General features: G+C 39.9%; 1 protein-coding gene across 7 annotated transcripts in view; it reads left to right on the forward strand.

Annotated features, from left to right (window-relative positions):
* MAP3K4 (mitogen-activated protein kinase kinase kinase 4) overlaps nt 1-18,144 on the forward strand; it is a 111,744-nt gene that overhangs the window by 55,006 nt on the left and 38,594 nt on the right. For all 7 annotated transcript variants that reach the window (XM_039358243.1, XM_039358247.1, XM_039358241.1 and 4 more), the window contains exon 2: nt 13,656-13,846. In XM_039358243.1, the coding sequence (XP_039214177.1) occupies nt 13,656-13,846 (191 nt within the window). The remainder of the gene's footprint in view (nt 1-13,655; nt 13,847-18,144) is intronic.

The raw sequence follows: 18,144 nt of genomic DNA on the forward strand, positions 1-18,144 counted from the left end.
AACAATACTAACAGAACAAGATTCCCACGAAGTAATTTGCAACGGTTGCTTCAGCAACCAACACTACCCACACATTCCCCTTTTGTAAGTCAGTCCTCAAGGCGTGGCTTCTCAGTGCCTTCTCCTGAGTTGTCCCATACCCTCTCTCTGGTCTACTCTCCTAGCTTGTCTCCTTTTTCGGGCATCTCATTTCTGACAGCTATGAGATATCCGAGTCTGACTCTTCCTCCCCATCAGCTGCATCTCATCCTGCACACGATTGGAGGGGCCTGCTTCCTCACTGGAATGCAAGTCTTGTAACTCCTCAGAGCCTCCCTCTACCTCCTCCTCCTCAGATTCCCCGGACTCTGCTATTGAGAACACAGGCTGGCTCGGAGTCACGACAGGTGGAAAAGCAATGGTCTTCCCTGGGCACTCTCACCTCTCCCAGCAGGACCAAGAAAAAGCTTTTCAATGTCTCTTCCTCCTTCTCTTCCCTCCTGGAGGTGCTGCTTGTGGACACTCCCCTAACCTCCTTGTTTTCTTCCTCAACCATTCCAGGAGACATGGCAGAGGCCTTGAAAGTGGAAGAAAAGAGATTAGAATTTTCCCTCCCTAGAGCTTACCAAGCCTCGGCGTGGGCGGTCAAGGCAGCGACATCATCCTCTTTTTTTGCCAGGTCATCCATCATGTGGCTCCGCGAGCTCCAGACGCTTATTCCCCTTGATCAGGTGCGAGCACACCAGACATTGGGCAAATTAGTCACAGCATCTGAATACGTGGCGGACGCATCGCTTCACTCTGTCAGGTACTCCGCCAGATCTATCGCAGCCTCTATCTAGTCCCGCAGACTTCTTTGGCTAAAACAGTGGCGAGCTGACCTGAAGTCCAAGTGGCACCTGGCGATCGCTCCTTATAGTGGCATGTATCTCTTTGGCCCAGTCCTCGAGCCATATCTAATAGAGGGGAAGGACAAGCGCAAGGTACTTGCACATCCCTCTAGGAGGGCGGACAGAAAACCACAACAGGATTTCCGTAGGCAGCCCTTTCGAGCCGGAACTGCCTGGGACTGGAGACAGCCCTTTCGGATGGGACCGTTCTGGAATTGGTCCTGGAACTCTAGATCCTTTTCCCCCAGACAGGATCACCAGCAGGACCGCCAGATCCCCAGAGCCAGGGCCCAATACCAGACCAAGCGGCCCTTTCGGCACTCTGGAGGCCGTCCATAAAGGTGGAACAAGTGACGCCAAGGAGACCTCTCCCATAGGGGGTCGTCTGTTCCTATTCAGTGACACTTGGTAGGCCATTGCCACAGACTCATGGGTGATAGACACCATCCAACACAGCCTTGCCCTGGAGTTTCTATCCATACCTCCAGGGCGCTTCCTAGCATGCCCCAACACTCATGGCCATGGCCATCTCCCACCTTCTGGAGACAGAGGCCATCGAGCCAGTGCCCACGGAACAGAAGAGACAGGGTTTTACTCCATTCTGTTCTTGGTACAGAAGGCCTCGGGGGGCTGGAGGGTGATATTGGACTTGAAAGGTGGCGCAGCAGTTAGAGTGCAGTACTGCAGGCCACTTTAGCTGACTGTGTTCAGCAGGTCAGCGATTCAAATCTCACCGGCTCAAGGTTGACTCAGCCTTCCATCCTTCCGGGGTAGGTAAAATGAGGACCCAGATTGTTGGGAGCAATGTAAATATATATATATACATTGCTTACTGGTGTACACCGCTTAGAGAGTGCTTGCACTTAAAGTGGTATATAAGTCTCATAAACAAACAAACAAACAAACTACTTCTTGGCTACAAGCGGTTCAAGATGCAGACTCTCAAGTCCATCCTGGCCAGCATCAGGAGGGGGGATTTCCTGTCCTCCATAGACCTAACAGAAGCTTACCTTCACATCCCGATCCTCCCTGAACACCGCAAATTCCTCCGGTTTTGTTACGCGCACCGGCATTTTCAGTACAAAGCACTCCCGTTTGGCCTTTCCTCGGCCCCACGGGTGTTCATGAAGATCTTAGCGGTATTAGACGCCCATCTGAGAATGATCCCGGTGCGCGTTCAATGCTATCCTTATCAAATCCCGTTCCTTCCATTCGGCCCAGTTGGACCTGGAACTCACCATCAGGACTCTTCAAGCTCCGTGAACTTCCAGAAGAGCCACATGGTCCCTTCAACTCGCCTCCTCCACCTGGGGGCAGTCATAGACTTAAATCTGTGCGAGGTCTTCCTTTCCCAGGAACGCCGGAACAGCATCCAGACCCTTATCCACTGTGTTTGGAGAGAGAAGATAGTCCGTCTAGTCCAACTGTCTCAACTGCTGGGGAAGATGGTCTCCTGTATGGGGATCGTTCCATGGGCCAGATTGCATTCCAAAGAATTCCAGTGGTTTCTTCTCCCTTTTCAGAAGCGGAACATGAGTTCTTCCACCAGGAGCGTGAGGGTCCCACGCCAGACACTGTCATCTCCTCTGTGGTGGACCTCATCGGCAATGGCCAAGGGATCCCTCTTCAAGGAGCCTGCCAGGCTCACCTTGAGCACAGACGCCAGCCTGTTTGGCTGGGGCGCTCACCTCCAGACACATCTAGCCCAGAGTCAATGGTCCCGTTCGGACTTGAGCCACAACATAAACTGGCTAGAACTCAGGGCCATTCACCTGGCACTCTGCCACTTCTCCACCATAATAGTGGGGCAGCACGTACTGATATTGACAGACAATGTGACAGCAAAGGCGCACGTGAACAGGCAGGGAGGGACCCAATCCAAGTCCCTTATGCTCGAAGCCCACAGTCTGGGCTCTTGGGCAGAGGCCAATCTAGGATCCATCATAGCAGAGCATATATTCGGGGAGGTGAACCATCAAGTGGAATCCCTGAGCAGGTCTACGATGGACTACTCAGAGTGGCGCCTGGACCCAGTTCTATTCAGGGAGATCTCGGACCGATTCGGCCAACCTCAGTTGGACCTCTTTGCCTCCCCGAACAACTCCCAACTGCCCAGGTACTTCACCAGGTCCCCATCCCCAGGGGCAGAGTTTCCCATCCCCAGGGGCAGAGGGAACGGACGCTCTTTTCAGCAAGTGGCCCAGGGGGTTGCTGTACGATTCCCTCCCCTCCCGCTGATTCCGGCAACTGTCCGCAAACTGCTACAGGAGCAGGCGGAGATCATCTTGGTTGTTCCACACTGGCCAAGACACCCGTGGTTTGGTGACCTCGTGGGACTTTCCGTCTCACCACCATGGAGGATCCCTCCAGACCGCATCTCCCTCAGCCAGGGGGCCCTTCAACACCTGGATCCTCAGTGGCTCCAGTTGGCTGCCTGGCACTTGAGCGGAGAAATTTAGCTAGACAATCCTATTTGTCCAGGGTGATCTCTATGATCCAAGCTTCCAGGCACCCCTCAACTAATAGGATATATGATGCCATGTGGAGAAACTTTTGCCTGTGGTGCACTAAGCACCAACTCCAGCCTCTTTCTGTCACCATCCCCAATATCCTAGACTATCTCTTGGCGGGTATGGATAAAGGGTTAACAACTAGCACTATCCATAGACAGGTAGCGGCCTTTCCACGGTGCTTACTTGTGACAATCTGGTCCCTTTAGCCCAGCATCCAGTAGTAAGCGCCTTTCTCAAGGGGGCAACTAACGCCAGACCACTGGCGGTTCACCACTACCCCTCTTGGGATCTACCACGGGTACTACAAGTGCTAGTTTCATGGCCGTTTGAGCCTATCAGGTCTTGTTCATTAAGACTCCTTTCTCTGAAGGTGGCTTTTCGGATTGCAGTCACGTCAGTCAGGCATATTTCGGAGCTGGCTGCCTTTTCAGTTAGGAGTGGCCTGTGTACCTTTTATGAGGATAGAGTGGTCCTTCATTTAGATCCATCCTTCATTCTGAAGGTCAATACCTGGTTCCTTGAAGCACGAAGCTGAAAACACCAGCCTGAAGATGACGAATAGGACTTCGTTGAAACGTCGCCAAGACACTTCCAATTTTATGTGGGAGAAAACCCGAATAACCAAAGACAGACAGACAGACAGACAGACAGACATATCAAAATCAAATAAATAAACGTGAGCACCGGGGAATACTATAAAATTTTAATAAAATTTAGTAAAACACCAATAAAATTTTGATAAAACGCCTAGCTTTCATCAGCGACTGCCGACATCATCAGGGCTCAAGATGCTGGTCAGTAGGAGAGTCCCCTTTATAGGTTGGCTAGGATCTGCACCCGGCTCTTAAATCTCCTCATTGGGCCTGATGGAATAGGCTGATTTCCGGTTGCTGGTTTCTTATTAGCAACTACTCCTTTCTTGCATTTCCTGCCTATGTAAATGGCATCAGGTGTTTTCTCTTTGATAGATTTGGGGTCCGATGGAATATTTCCCCCCTTTCTTTGCTTCATCGCATCCCCTGCTTTATTTAGTTGTGGAAATACACAAATACACAACAGAAGAATAAGTGCACGCATTGAAGAACATAAGAACTCAGTCAAAAAAGAGGAACCAACTTCTTCCCTGGTCCAACACCTTAAAATCACAGGACATGAAATTGACTTTAAAAAGACCAGAACCATTGCCCAAACTGAACACTTTAATAACAGAATAATCAGAGAAGCCATCAAGATAGAAAAACGCCCAGACAGCATGAACAAACGAGATGATACCTCCCACCTACCAGCCATTTGGAAACCTGCCCTTATTGACAAACAAGTCCCTAACACAAAGAATGACACCAGACCCATACTCACGAAAGCCACACAGGATGTCACCACCACACGTCCACGCAAAAAACAAACCCAAACCCACACCGATGATGAGGCACAACCACAAACCAGAAGCCAGACCACAGCTGCATCATTAGCTACTTTAAACCCCTCCAATCCATACATGAAGCAAACTGACGCCTACCATGAAGATGAGGCACGACCACGAACGCGAAGCCAAACAATAGCAATGCTCACCATATCACATCCCCCTGCAACTCAGATTAACCTGAGCACAACAAAGCCCCTACCCAAACAGAACACTCCCCCAACCAATCAGAGCACAGCCAACCCCCCATCCAATCAGAGCACAGACAAGCTCCTAACCAATCAGAACACACCTCCATCCAATCAGAACACAGCCAAGCTCTCATCCAATCAGTTCATACCCCCACTGGCAGTTAAAAGGAAGAAACAGCTACGATCACACATTGCTCCTAGAAGCACGAAGCCGAAAGCACCAGCCTGAAGATGATGAATGAGACTTCATCGAAACGTCGCCAAGATACTTCCAATTTGACGTAGGAGAAAACCCGAATAACCAAAGACCTAGATAGATAGATAGATAGATAGATAGATAGATAGATAGATAGATAGATAGATAGATAGATAGATAGATAGATAATATCTGTAAAAATACAACTCCTGGGCATAATTATAGTAAAAAATAAATAATTTGCGACCACCAGGAGGATCCAAGTAAGGAAATACTTTACTAAAACCGAGCTTTCGTTGGGAACTTCCAACATCGTCAGGGTTAAAAGCCATTTAACAAAGATGACTTAAATAGGGTTAGCTAACATTTGCACTCGGCTTCTAGACTGCGTCACCGGCCCTAGCCAGTCAATTTGTATTCCAGTTGTTTCCTTGATATTTGTATTGTGTTCTCTTCTGTCATTCCTTCGAACCTTTTCACCTACTCTTTCATTGTCAATATAGTTAGGTTTGTCAACAACTTTATATCATCCTCCCTTCTGATAATGTTTACTATCATTTCCTCTTTCCTTCTGCTGCGGGTCTCGGGGGGATTTGATTTTCTCTTAGTGTTATCATCCATCCCATTAGGGCTCCAGGCACTTTTTAACTTTTTTTTTATGCACCCTGTTGGCCCAAATATAGGAGAAAGAAATCATTTTTCTTTTTCTTTTGCCTATATCAGCTCAGTCTAGAGCCACCCACAGGCAGCAGTCACCAACTGCGACATCATTTACATATACATTTTTTTAGATTGCTATTCTTTGTTAGCAATCTAAAATAAATGTGTGTATATACATATACATATGCATACATACATACATACATACAATAAATGCTTATCTAAATAACCAAAATATTTTAATTTTAAGAATTAAAAGTAAATGTTATGCTTTTAATCATCAAAATTAATTATTTAATATTCCTTAAGAGGTCTAGACAAATTAACAATGTTTTTTCTCTGTCAGTTAAAAGATAAGTAATTTTAAAAAAATGTTGCAATATTTCCTTCAGGTAAATAGTTCTTGTTCCTTCCATTTGTTCCTTTTTAAACAGGTGTTAGATGCATAATATAGTGTTCCTTATTTTTGTTGAAATTCTGCTTTTGAATAATTTCATTGAATCATTGAATAAAATGTAAGTTTAGTAATTTGAGGTGATTATTTTACTGAAAGATGCTATAATGCCATTTATATTACTAAAATGTTTCAATTTTAGTTAGTTCTACATCTGTGAAGATCTTTTTTTTTTTTATTGAAAGTTTTATAAATTTTACAAAAAAGGAAAAATAATACAAAACAAGAGGCAACATATACAGAAAAATAAAACTAAACAATACATATATTAAATAAAAAAAAAACCCCATCCCCCAGCCCTCCCAAAAAAAAAAACAAAAAAAAAAACAAAAACCCTCCCTTCCCCCCCCCCTGAGCTTCCCAGAGCAGAATATAGGCTTAAAAAATAAAAATAAAAATTAAATTAAAAACTTTATATTTATATATATAAAAAAATTATCTATAATATATATGAAAATAAAACTTATGAAAAAACTATATAATATTTTTGTATACCCAATCTAAATTGTATAAATTTTATCCATTTATCCCAAACAGCAAAAAACTTCTCTTGCGTTTGTTGCTTTAAGAAAGCCGAAATCTTTGCCATTTCTGCCAGATAAGCTACTTTAAGAAACCATTCCTGCAATGTAGGCAAAGATTCCTTCTTCCAGTATTGTCCTACTAACAGCCTAGCGGCTGTGATCAAGTTTAACATCAATACAACCTCCTTTGTATCACAATCTGTAACAATACCTAACAAAAATAATTGCGGAGTAAATTTTACCCTCCTTCTAAAAATTCTCTGGATATTCCACCATATTTTAATCCAAAATGCTTTTATCTCTCTGCATGACCACCAAATATGATAATAAGAAGCCTCCTTATAACCACATCTCCAACATTTGGGTTGCACGTCAGGATACATATAAGACATTTTTTGTGGATCAAGGTGCCATCTATAAAACATTTTATAAAAATTCTCCCTTAAGTTCTGTGCTTGAGTAAATTTGACATTTCTCACCCAAATAGTTTCCCAGGTGTCCAATGAAACTGGCTCACCAAAATTCTGCGCCCATCTAATCATACAATCTTTAATTAGTTCCGTTTCTGAGTCCAATTCAACTAAAACCCCATAAATTCTCTTAATGTGGGTTTGTCTTTGATCCTTCAGTTGCTTAATAAGGTTTTCATCTTCTCTAAGAAAACCCACCTTACAATCCATCTTCCATCTATCTAATAGTTGCCTATATTGGAACCAAGAATAAGTAAAATTTTCTTGTGCTAACTCTTCCCGTGATTTTAATTGCCAGTTTTGTCCATCCCATTTAAGTAACTGTCTATAAGACACCATATCCATTTTAACCCCTCTTTTTATTCCTTCTATCGCATGCCAAGGTATAGCCCATAATGGTACTTTAAAATCACTTTTATAATATTTTCTCCAAATCCTAAGTAAAGAAATTCTTAAAATATGAGATTTAAAAGCCCAATCTATTTTTTTATTAAATATTAAATAGGCATGCCACCCATAAAGTAAATCCCATCCCTCTAAGTAAAGTATCTCAGAATTTGTCAAATTTACCCAATCACTAATTAATGTTAAAACCACCGCATCATAATATAATTTCAAATTTGGTACCTTAAGTCCACCCCTCTCACGGAAGTCTTGCATAATTTTAAACTTAACCCTTGGTTTTTTCCCTGCCCAAATAAATTTGTTGAGACCCTTCTGCCACTCATTTAAATTAATCTCATTTTTCAAAATTGGTAACATTTGAAACAAAAAAAGAAACTTGGGTAGAATATTCATTTTTATCACTGCAATTCTTCCCATGAGGGATAATTGCAACTTTTCCCAATTCTTCAAGTCCTTCTGTACCCTGACCCACAACCTTTCATAATTATTTTTAAATAATTTTGCATTAGAAACAGACAGCATCACCCCCAAATATTTTACCTTATTAACAATCTCAAAACCCGTCAAGTTGACCAAAATCTGCTTCTCCTGACTCGACATATTTTTAGGTAAAATTTTAGTCTTATTTACGTTAATCTTAAAACCCGAAACCAAACCATAATGATGAATCAACTGTAATAAGTTTACTACAGAATAATCAGGTTGCGACAAAGTAACAACCAAGTCATCCGCAAAAGCTCTCAACTTATATTCTTTTTTATTAACATATATTCCTTTAATTTCCTGAGACTCTCGAATTTTGATCAATAATATTTCCAATGTTAAAACAAACAACAATGGCGATAAAGGACACCCCTGTCTAGTACCTTTCTCTATTGTAAAAACCTCCGACAAACCTCCATTAACAATAAGTTGTGCCGTTTGTTTTTGATATATTACCGTAAGGGCTTGTAATATCTTTTCACCAAAATTCATTTCTTCCATTACTCTTAACATAAAATGCCAATTCAATTGATCAAATGCTTTTTCAGCATCTAAAAATATGAGCCCTGCAGGAACTTGGTTGTTCTTGTCTAAATATTCTAGTAAATTAATAATTTGTCTGACATTATTTTTCATATACCTTCCTGTTATAAATCCTGATTGATCTTTATGCACAAGATGATGCACCACCCTCATAAGCCTATTTACCAAAATTTTTACAAATATCTTATAATCCACATTTAAAAGAGATATAGGCCTGTAATTTTTTGGTAGGGTAAGATCTTGATCCTCCTTTGGAATCAATGATATAAAAGCACTACGCCATGAAGGAGGAATCTCTAAACCCTGTAAAATACCATTAAAAAGATCATGTAATGGTTGGATCATCTCCTCTATTAGAACTTTGTAATAAACAGCTGTTAACCCATCCGTACCCGGTGCTTTCCCTAATTTCAATTGTTGAATTGCTGAGGTAATTTCCTCCTTAGTAATTAAACCATTAATTTCATATTTCTGATCCTCAGTCAGTTTAGGAAAACTTGCCTCAGCTAAATATTTATTTATATCTAGCATTTGTATATTAGTAGATTTATATAGGTTTTGATAATAATCCAAAAAAGATTTTTTAATCAATTCCTTCTGAGAAACTAATTTACCCTTATAGTTTATTTTCTCTATTATTCTTTGTCTCTGTTTCTTTCTTAATTGATAAGCCAACCATCTCCCAGGCTTATTGGCATTACAAAATGTATTTTGTTTCATAAATAATAAGTTGGTTGCAGCTTGATCTGCTATCAACATATTAAATTGTGACCTTAATAACTTTACAGATTCTTTAATACTCTCATCAGAAGGATTTAAAATCAAAGCCCTTTCTTTTAATTTAATTTCATCTTCAAGTTCTCTACGTTTCTGAATCTGATTTCGCTTATAAAAATTATTCATTTTTATCAAAACACCGCGCATAAATGCTTTACCTGCATCCCATACCATTGACATTGAAGTCCCCTTATACATATTCAAAGCAAAATAGTCCTTTAAACACTCCTTTAGTTTTTGAACATTCTTTTCTTGTCTAAACAAATTTTCATTAACTCTCCAAGATCTTCTTTCCTCTTTCTCTTGAATCAGCTCCATCCAAACTGGACTATGATCCGTCAGTGATCTAGGAAAAATCTTTACATTCTTTACTTTATTATACAAGTCCGTGGTAATCAAGAAAAAGTCAATTCTTGAAAAAGATTGGTGTCTATCAGAAAAAAAAGTAAAGTCTCTCTCCTCTTGATTACGTTCCCGCCAATAATCCCTTAATTCCCAGTCTTCTTTCATGTCAAAAAAGGCTTTAGGTAGCCTTGCTTGTTTAAGAAAAGGAGAGGAACCTTTCTTATCCCTTAGTGTATCTAAGACACCATTCCAATCACCCATTAATACCACTGATCTATAATCAAGCAAAGTTATTTTTTGATGTAACTGTTTATAAAATTGTTCCTGTTGTTGATTTGGAGCGTAAAGTCCAACTATAAGTACTTTCTTACCATATATACCAAGTTCAATCATCACATATCTCCCCTGGGGATCTGATTCTACCAGACAAGCTGGTAGGTTTTGTTTAACATATATAACAACTCCCCCTTTCTTCCCAGGAGCAGGAGATATAAAATGAGATCCCAAACGAGCATTAACTAAATATTTCTGGTCTTTAAGTAAAATATGAGTTTCCTGTAGACAAATAACATCATTGGTATGTTGCTTCAAATAATAAAAGATTTTTTTCCGTTTCTGAGGAGAATTCAATCCATTAACATTCCAGGTCAAAAACTTTGCCATCTCCCTTGGCACGCAGCCTGGAGAAGACACCATCAAAATCTGACAGAGCTGCGTGTGTTGCATAACTCTTGGGTCTTGCTCCTCCCACCGGCGGTGAAGCACTTCCAGGAGAACTCTCTTTGGGCTCTTTTTTACGTTGCTCCTTCTCTTTACACTTAATGGCTGCACGAGTCATCCTCTGCTCTTTAGCCTCCGTCTGGCGTTGCTTTGCCGCTTCTATCATCCCTGCGGAAACCAAATCTAATGCCTCAGATTGCTGCTCAGCTTCCTTACCACTCAAAGATTTCCGACCAGATGAAGTTGAGCCTGCACCCAGGACCGAAGTATAAAAATCTCTAGCTTTATCAACTGTGTTCAATCTGTAGCGTGTCCCAGCATGGCTCAAAACAATACCCATCGGAATTTCCCATCTAAATGGCATCGATCTAACTTTAAGCTCATTGGTTAAAAAAGCAAAGTCTTTTCTACTTCTTAAAAGTAGAAAAGATCATCTGTGAAGATCTTGTTTGTATCCCATCTTGATTGCATTTTAATCTCATTTAAAATTCTGCAACTACTCAGTACGATGTTCTAAATATTTATAGCTTCATGGCTTTTTTTGTAGTGGGAGAACCTAGTATTGTCTCTCAGAAATTAACATCTTGTTTTAACTTAAATACATGAAATTTGGAATGTTAGGCAACCATATCTTTTCTTGTCTCATTGCCACAAGAAGTACAGCAGGAAAAGTATACCATTCCATTTGTGCATTGGGCTTTATTTTTTCTGCTGCTAAGCCAATGACACCAGCTTTTCCAGTTTCAGTAGTTGCAATAAAACAGGAGTAGCTGTGTTTAGAAATGGACATTTATTAGCATTTTACCATTATCTTGTGTTGGCTGTTATTTTAGAAATGACTAAAGACAGTATGAGAAATTTAGACTGAAATGACATTAATCTTTGTTCTTATGAGTTGGATTGATTTAATTTCTAACTCTGTGTGCATGCTTTTGTGTATGTGCATGCACGTGCACACCCATACATACGCACACATAATCACATCATAGAAGTGCTAAGGATTTTCCCAAGAAATCTTCATTATGTCAGGGTGGCAATCACTTTCATATCCGATGTTTTAAATTCTTTAGAACAGGCGTGTCAAACTCTATTTCATTCAGGGACACATCAGCATTGTGGTTGCTCTTGGGGGGGCTGGGTGGATGTGGTCAGGGTGGGTGTGGCTACTGAGTGGGCATGGCTAGGGTGGGTGTGGCTTACTGAGTGGGCATGGCCAGCTCGACGTCACTCGCGTCAGGGGTGCCTGTGGGGGACTGGGCAGGACTGGGGCAGATCCAAGGGTCTCCGGCAGAGGGGGGGTGGGACCAGAGCGAGTGCCAGGGCATGGGCCACTGGAGGAGCCTCATCCCTCTTAGGCCATGCAAAGGGGGGGGGGCTGGACAATGAGGTAGGCTGTCCAGAGCCCTGGGCAGCAGAGGTCAAACACCCAGCCTGGCCTTTGAGCTCCCGCGGCACCTAGCCTAGCCCCACTTCCCCAAGGGGGTGCCCAGCTGCACTTACCTCCTCCTCAAGGCTGCTGCTGCTATGCTCACTTTCCTTAGCCAGGTTGCTCATGGTGGATGCAGGAGGGCAAAGTGAGTGGGTCAGAGGGAGGCCCACTCCCTCACTATGCGAGGAGAACCAGCTTTGTAAACAAAGCATTCTTAGCGATAGGATGGGAGATCCCTAGGATAGGCCAGGAGAAAGAGGTAGGGGAATGGTGAAAGGGCAGCAGGACAGGCAGGACTTCCCACAGACCCTCCCTCTCATTCCAGTTTCCTTCCTTCCTTCCTTCCTTCCTTCCTTCCTTCCTTCCTTCCTTCCTTCCTTCCTTCCTTCCTTCCTGTTTCCCTCCCTGCATCCTTCCCTGCCTTCCTCTTTCTCATTCCCATCTCCTTCCTTCCCTCCCTCCCTTCCCTCCCTCCTTCCGAACAGAGTGGCAGGAAAAATATTTAAGATTCACTTACCAACTGTGGCAAGAAAGGTCATAAAATGAAACAAAATTCATTTTAACAATTGTCTCACTTAGCAACAGAAATTTTGGGCTCAGTTGTGGTTGTAAGTCGAGGACTATCTATATCCTTAACTTCGAAGGGTCTGTGAAGTTCATACAAACGACCATAATACCAAACCATCTAGTGGTTTAACTATTACTACCTGTAATTCAGTACAGGGCCAATTGAGGCCCTGATACTGCACTGAGGTAAATATTATGTAGTAGGAGGGCTCCCTAGAGAAGCACTGATATACATGGGAATTGGAATTCTCTAATGGTGGAGACTATTCAAAATTTGTAATGTTTTCATATAAGTAAAAACTGTTTCTTAAGAACTGTTTCACTTCTTCTGTAGAAATCCTCTCTAAAGGTTTTCTACAGCATTTTTTTTCAGTTGTAAAACCACAAATTTATTTCTGTAGAAATATACAATGAGACAAGAAATCTGTATTGCATGTATATAGAAATTAGTGTTAATGGTTTGCTCACCAATTAATATGGCATTGGTGTCCATATAATTGGTGGAAGAAGGATCAAATGATGAAATGTCCCTCATAGGTTTGCAATCCAAACTTTCCCCCTTTTATACTCATGTAGATAACTTCAAGCAGACATGTAAGGGATAGCGCTTTATTACAATGCACATTTGACAAAAGTTTGCTACAGATGCTGTGTAATGGAGTTATGCATAAAGTATTTCAACATGTATGCACAATTCATTGTGCTATTGCATGGTTCATTTTTTAATAGATGTAAATGTATACATGTCACTTTTTATGATGTAATTCTAGAAATTCTACCAGTTTGTACATATATATATATATATATATATATATATATATATATATATATATATATATATTGTCCTGTTAAGTGATCATGGGGCTACTTTTAAAAAATTCAGTTTACAAGGTTTTCCAACCAAAGATATAAAAGCAATGCGCTAGTATTTGAGAGAAAAAAACAACTGCTTTAGAAAAGCTGCTATGTACCTTACTGGAATGGCAAAGATACAAAAAGATGAAAACAGTTGATTTGGCTAGGTTGTGGTGGTGGTGGTCAGGGATTGTAAACCTGTAATTTTTAATTTCTTTCATTGCTTATGCTTAGGCACGAGCGCAGATTTGAAGATGCTACTTGCAAGATACCTGAATCTGATGCTGAAGACTTATCTGATGAAGCAAATACTGAAACTTTCTATGGAACCTCCCCTCCTAGCACACCACGGCAGATGAAACGCCTGTCAACAAAACATCTGAAAAGTAACGTTGGCAAACTTACCAATCGTTCTGCTTCGAAAGGTACGTTAAGAATTTTTCCGGATTGCAAAAACTAAAGAGGTCAGCAGTGAGTAACTTGGTATTCTGCTTGAAATCTACTGTCGTTTTCCTAGTATGCTTATATTAGGCAGATAAAGTGGAAAGTTTCATCCAGTGCAGAGAAAATTGAGAAATGAGCTGCTTCTGTAGGGAGGGAGAAGGGATAATTGATGGAGTCTCTTCTTCCATTCCCCTTTTTTTCCATTTGAGGAAGAATGAAGAGCTAAGCTTACATCCATGGAACCTACTGTTCTGCCACTCCTGATACAGAATGGCTGAGGATTAGTGGGAAGATCAAAGGGCCTCAGATTTCTGTCTCATCACGTGCTCTTTGGCAATACAGCTGGCACAGCAGAGCAGCAGGATTAAGAGGTTAATTTGTTACCAAGTATATTAAGAGCAGTTAGAAATGGGAAGAAAAAGAGCATTGTGGATAGTCACTTTGTCCCAAGGTTGTCTAATTTTCTATTTAGCTTAATATTATCTATTCTGACAGGCAATGATTGTCCAAGGTTGTCTGATACAGAGAAAGGACATTTTTACCACTCTGAACTATTCAACTGTTTTATCTTTTTAAAGCAAGGCAGGTGCTCTATAGATCTGCATGGGCTTACGTAAGCAGAGGGAGAAGTCATGTATCTTGAACGCATATTTATTATTTTGACAAATATGCATGATTATTCCCAGGGAAATAAAATCATCTACTGAGTTTTTATTTTGCAAAAATGTTATTTTCACTTTCTCTAAATAACAGTACAATTATCTTTTATTGAGAGCTAGTTTGGTGTAGTGCAGTGTTTCTGGCTGTGAAATTCTGGGAGTTGAAGTCCACATGTCTTAAAATTGTCAAGTTTGGGAAACACTGGTGTAGTGGTAAAGGCACTGAGGTAGAACCTAAGATACTGGCTGGATGACCTTGTGGGAGTCATATCCCTTTTAGCCCTAGAAGCAGGCAAACTACTTCTGAAACTATGTCAAGAAAATTGCAGGGATTTGTCCACCAGGGGTAATCACCATGACTTGAAGGCACCAAAAAAAAAAAAGGTAAACTTTTATTACGTCAATCTGCTTGTGGCTATATTAGTATTGGCAATATACTTTGCAAAATATATGAATGTTGTCAAAAGCTAGGAATTTTTTTCATGCTATACAAAATGTATAGGATCTTATTTAGCAGAATTTCAGGTGTAGTGAAATTGTGAGTTTAGTAAATATTTCTCTTTTTTCTGCTGCTTTTTTATTGTAGAAGAGATTCATAAAAGGATGTAGAACTTTAAAAATATCCCACATTTTATTGTCCTTAAAATAACTCTTAAAATAGAGTTTTATTTATTATATTATCCCAAGAGCATGGTTACCTGCTAAGATGGTAAGATTTAAACTAGATTTGTCTAGTAACTACAGTATTTAGTACTGTAGTTGTTATGTAGAAGGGCAGGATAGTAAGAATAAGCGTTTTGTAGATCCAGATACATTTATATAGGTTTACAAGGCATTATGCACATTACTTGTGTGTAGCTGTTATCTAACTGCTGAAAATTCAAGATACAGGGGGAAAATGAGTGTAGGAATGAATTTATGATTTTGCATTCAAATTTGGAATAAATTGCTAGTTAAATTTCCATCATCTCTGTATCTCAATGATAATGAAAAGACAAACATGTATAACTATATCCCTGCTCAGAATTATAATAATAGTTTCTTTAACTGTTCTGTTGATAAAACAGCCTCTTTTACAATAAGATTAATCCAAAAAATGCATTTATTAAATTTAGGTTGTCATTCAAAACCCAATTTTTCAAGGACAGCATACCATACATTAAAATCATAGTTAAAAAAGTTTGAGTGGAAGTTAAAATATACAAGAAGATAAGCAAGAAAAGCCATGTTGAAGTAATTAGACATTCCTAAGTGACATATATTTTAAAATGTAGTATATAGTCATATAAAAAAGTAATCTTTCTCTGATGATGAATAGATAGTAATGTTGATTCCAGGCTTACTTACTAAGGAGGACATGCCAGAATCAGCTATTACTGAAAAGTCTAACTCCCAGGGAAACACCACATCTTGTTGCTGAAGAGCACTAACAATAGAATGTCTTAGTATGATCAATTTCATACCAAGGAACACAAGGAAAGGGGATTTTTCAGATTCTGTGGTCCTAAGCTATGAATGGACTGACAGTTTATACCTTCGCCTTGACTGTATATGAACCAGGAGTGACAGAATAAACCATATATAATATGTTCATAGTTTCCCCTCAGAAAAGTTGCAGTCAGAATTTTCACTTCCATATTTTGTATTAACTTTTGGGATTGTTTTAGGGGTAGTTCTGTGTATAATACATTACATAATAGTAATCTAAATGAAAAGCTATAAGGCCCATAGTTGGCATACATTACCAACCTATGTTGGTAAAATACACTTTGTACTACAGAGGACACTTGGATCCTTAGTGATCAAAAGAATACTCAAAATGTGAAACTAATCTTTTAAGAGTTGTAGAGCCCTTTCCAGAATAAGGGTCCAAAAATACTGGACAGATAGACAAACAGACAGAAGTTGTTAGCCCTTATCCAGCCCATTAATGTGGTCAGCATCGAATAAATATTTCTGCTTCATCTGAAGCTAATGAAAAGAGACGGCTGTGTGTCATCAGCAAAGTGATGACACCTTATTCTTAATCTCCAAATAATCTCACTCAGCAGCTTCATGTAAATGGGAAACAGCATGGGGGATAAAATGCAACCTTGCAGCATCCTACAGCACCATTTTCAGGAGATGGCCATGCTTCACAAGCAGGGCCATGCAGAGCAGTTCCCTTTCATCTAACTTGAACAACCTCTCCAGAAGGACATCACGATCAGTATTTCAAAAGCCACTGAGAGGTTCAACAGAATCATCAGTCACCTTTCATGTTCTTTCTCTCAGTTAAGAGAGATTAAGATGATTAAGAGTTATTACATTAGCCTCAATAGAAAGACCAGGCTTAAATTAATCAAACTGATCTATAAAATCAATTAAAGGGATGTTACATCAGTTTGAATGAAATTATGCATCAATGAAATTAATTTTGCATTTTAGATCTTACGCAATAGTGTATGCATTTTTAGAAAGATTTAATCAGGAGTTTTAAGAAAAAATTGTGATTCGCCTCCATTCTATCAAGGCTTATGCTCTGAAGACTTCTGTTTAGTCACTGGTTCCAGCTGCTATGTACAGTAAAAGAGATCATTGTAATGAGAAGTCACTTCTTATGATTACAATTAGTATAACTGAATGTTTCCATTAGCCCTGTTATTTTAAAAGCTCCACAATATAATTATAATGCCCTTGGGTACAAAATGACTCAGTGTGCCTTGAATTTTGAGTGAAGTGTGATTCAAAGAGCTCTTTGGTGTGGTAATCAATTATTACTACTTACAGAATCATGATCATTTTTAAAATATGGTTTTTTCATTCTCATGTTAGATTGTGGTTTAAGTTGAATGACTAGGAAGGCATAATAAGAAGAGATGCAGAAATTATGATAACTAAATCAGATAACTGAGGTTTATCTCATTGTTTAAAAATAGCAGTAACCAAAAAACTAAAGTTTTAAGTAAAAAGTTAATTTGGTATGTGGTTTTGTAATGACAGGAACCTAATAATTCAGAGTTTCACAAACCGGCTGCAGATAACTCTAGATGTAATTGCTGAAGCATCAGTGTGTTATGGTTGAATGAGTGGGATATGACTATCCTGTTGCCATTCCCATAACTACTAAGACATTTTATCTTAATTTGTGGGCACAGCTAAGTACCAACTAACAATCTAAACTGTATGGATATCATAGGGAAAGCAGATGGAGAATGATGTCACGTGTCTTATGATGACATCACATAAATAGTGCACATTCTGTACTGTAGTACCATCTGCATCATGATTTGACTGAGCCAAATTACATAATTTGCATAATTCACATGATGTTATGATATGCTGGCATCAATGTGGTTTCTATTGGATGCCTGTGTTCCAGTATTTCATAAACTGTGACGCTAGACCTAAAAACATGGGCAAAGAATTTGAATGGCATTTGAATCATGTGTGAAATCTATTAGGTTCTGAACCTTTTACATAATTTTAAGGGACTGTCATGAATGTGTCATGTATATTTAACATATAACAAAACTGAACACTTAGGGAGTGGAAGAAGTAAATAAAATTAGTATCAGTAGTTTTTTGGGGGGAAAGCATGTTTTTCTTTAGATGTGAAAAAAAATTGTTTTGTGTTATGA

Source organism: Crotalus tigris, unplaced genomic scaffold, assembly GCF_016545835.1.
Source record: "Crotalus tigris isolate CLP2741 ecotype Arizona unplaced genomic scaffold, ASM1654583v1 scf7180000019007.31208882:3723066, whole genome shotgun sequence".
Taxonomy (NCBI): Eukaryota; Metazoa; Chordata; class Lepidosauria; order Squamata; family Viperidae; genus Crotalus; species Crotalus tigris.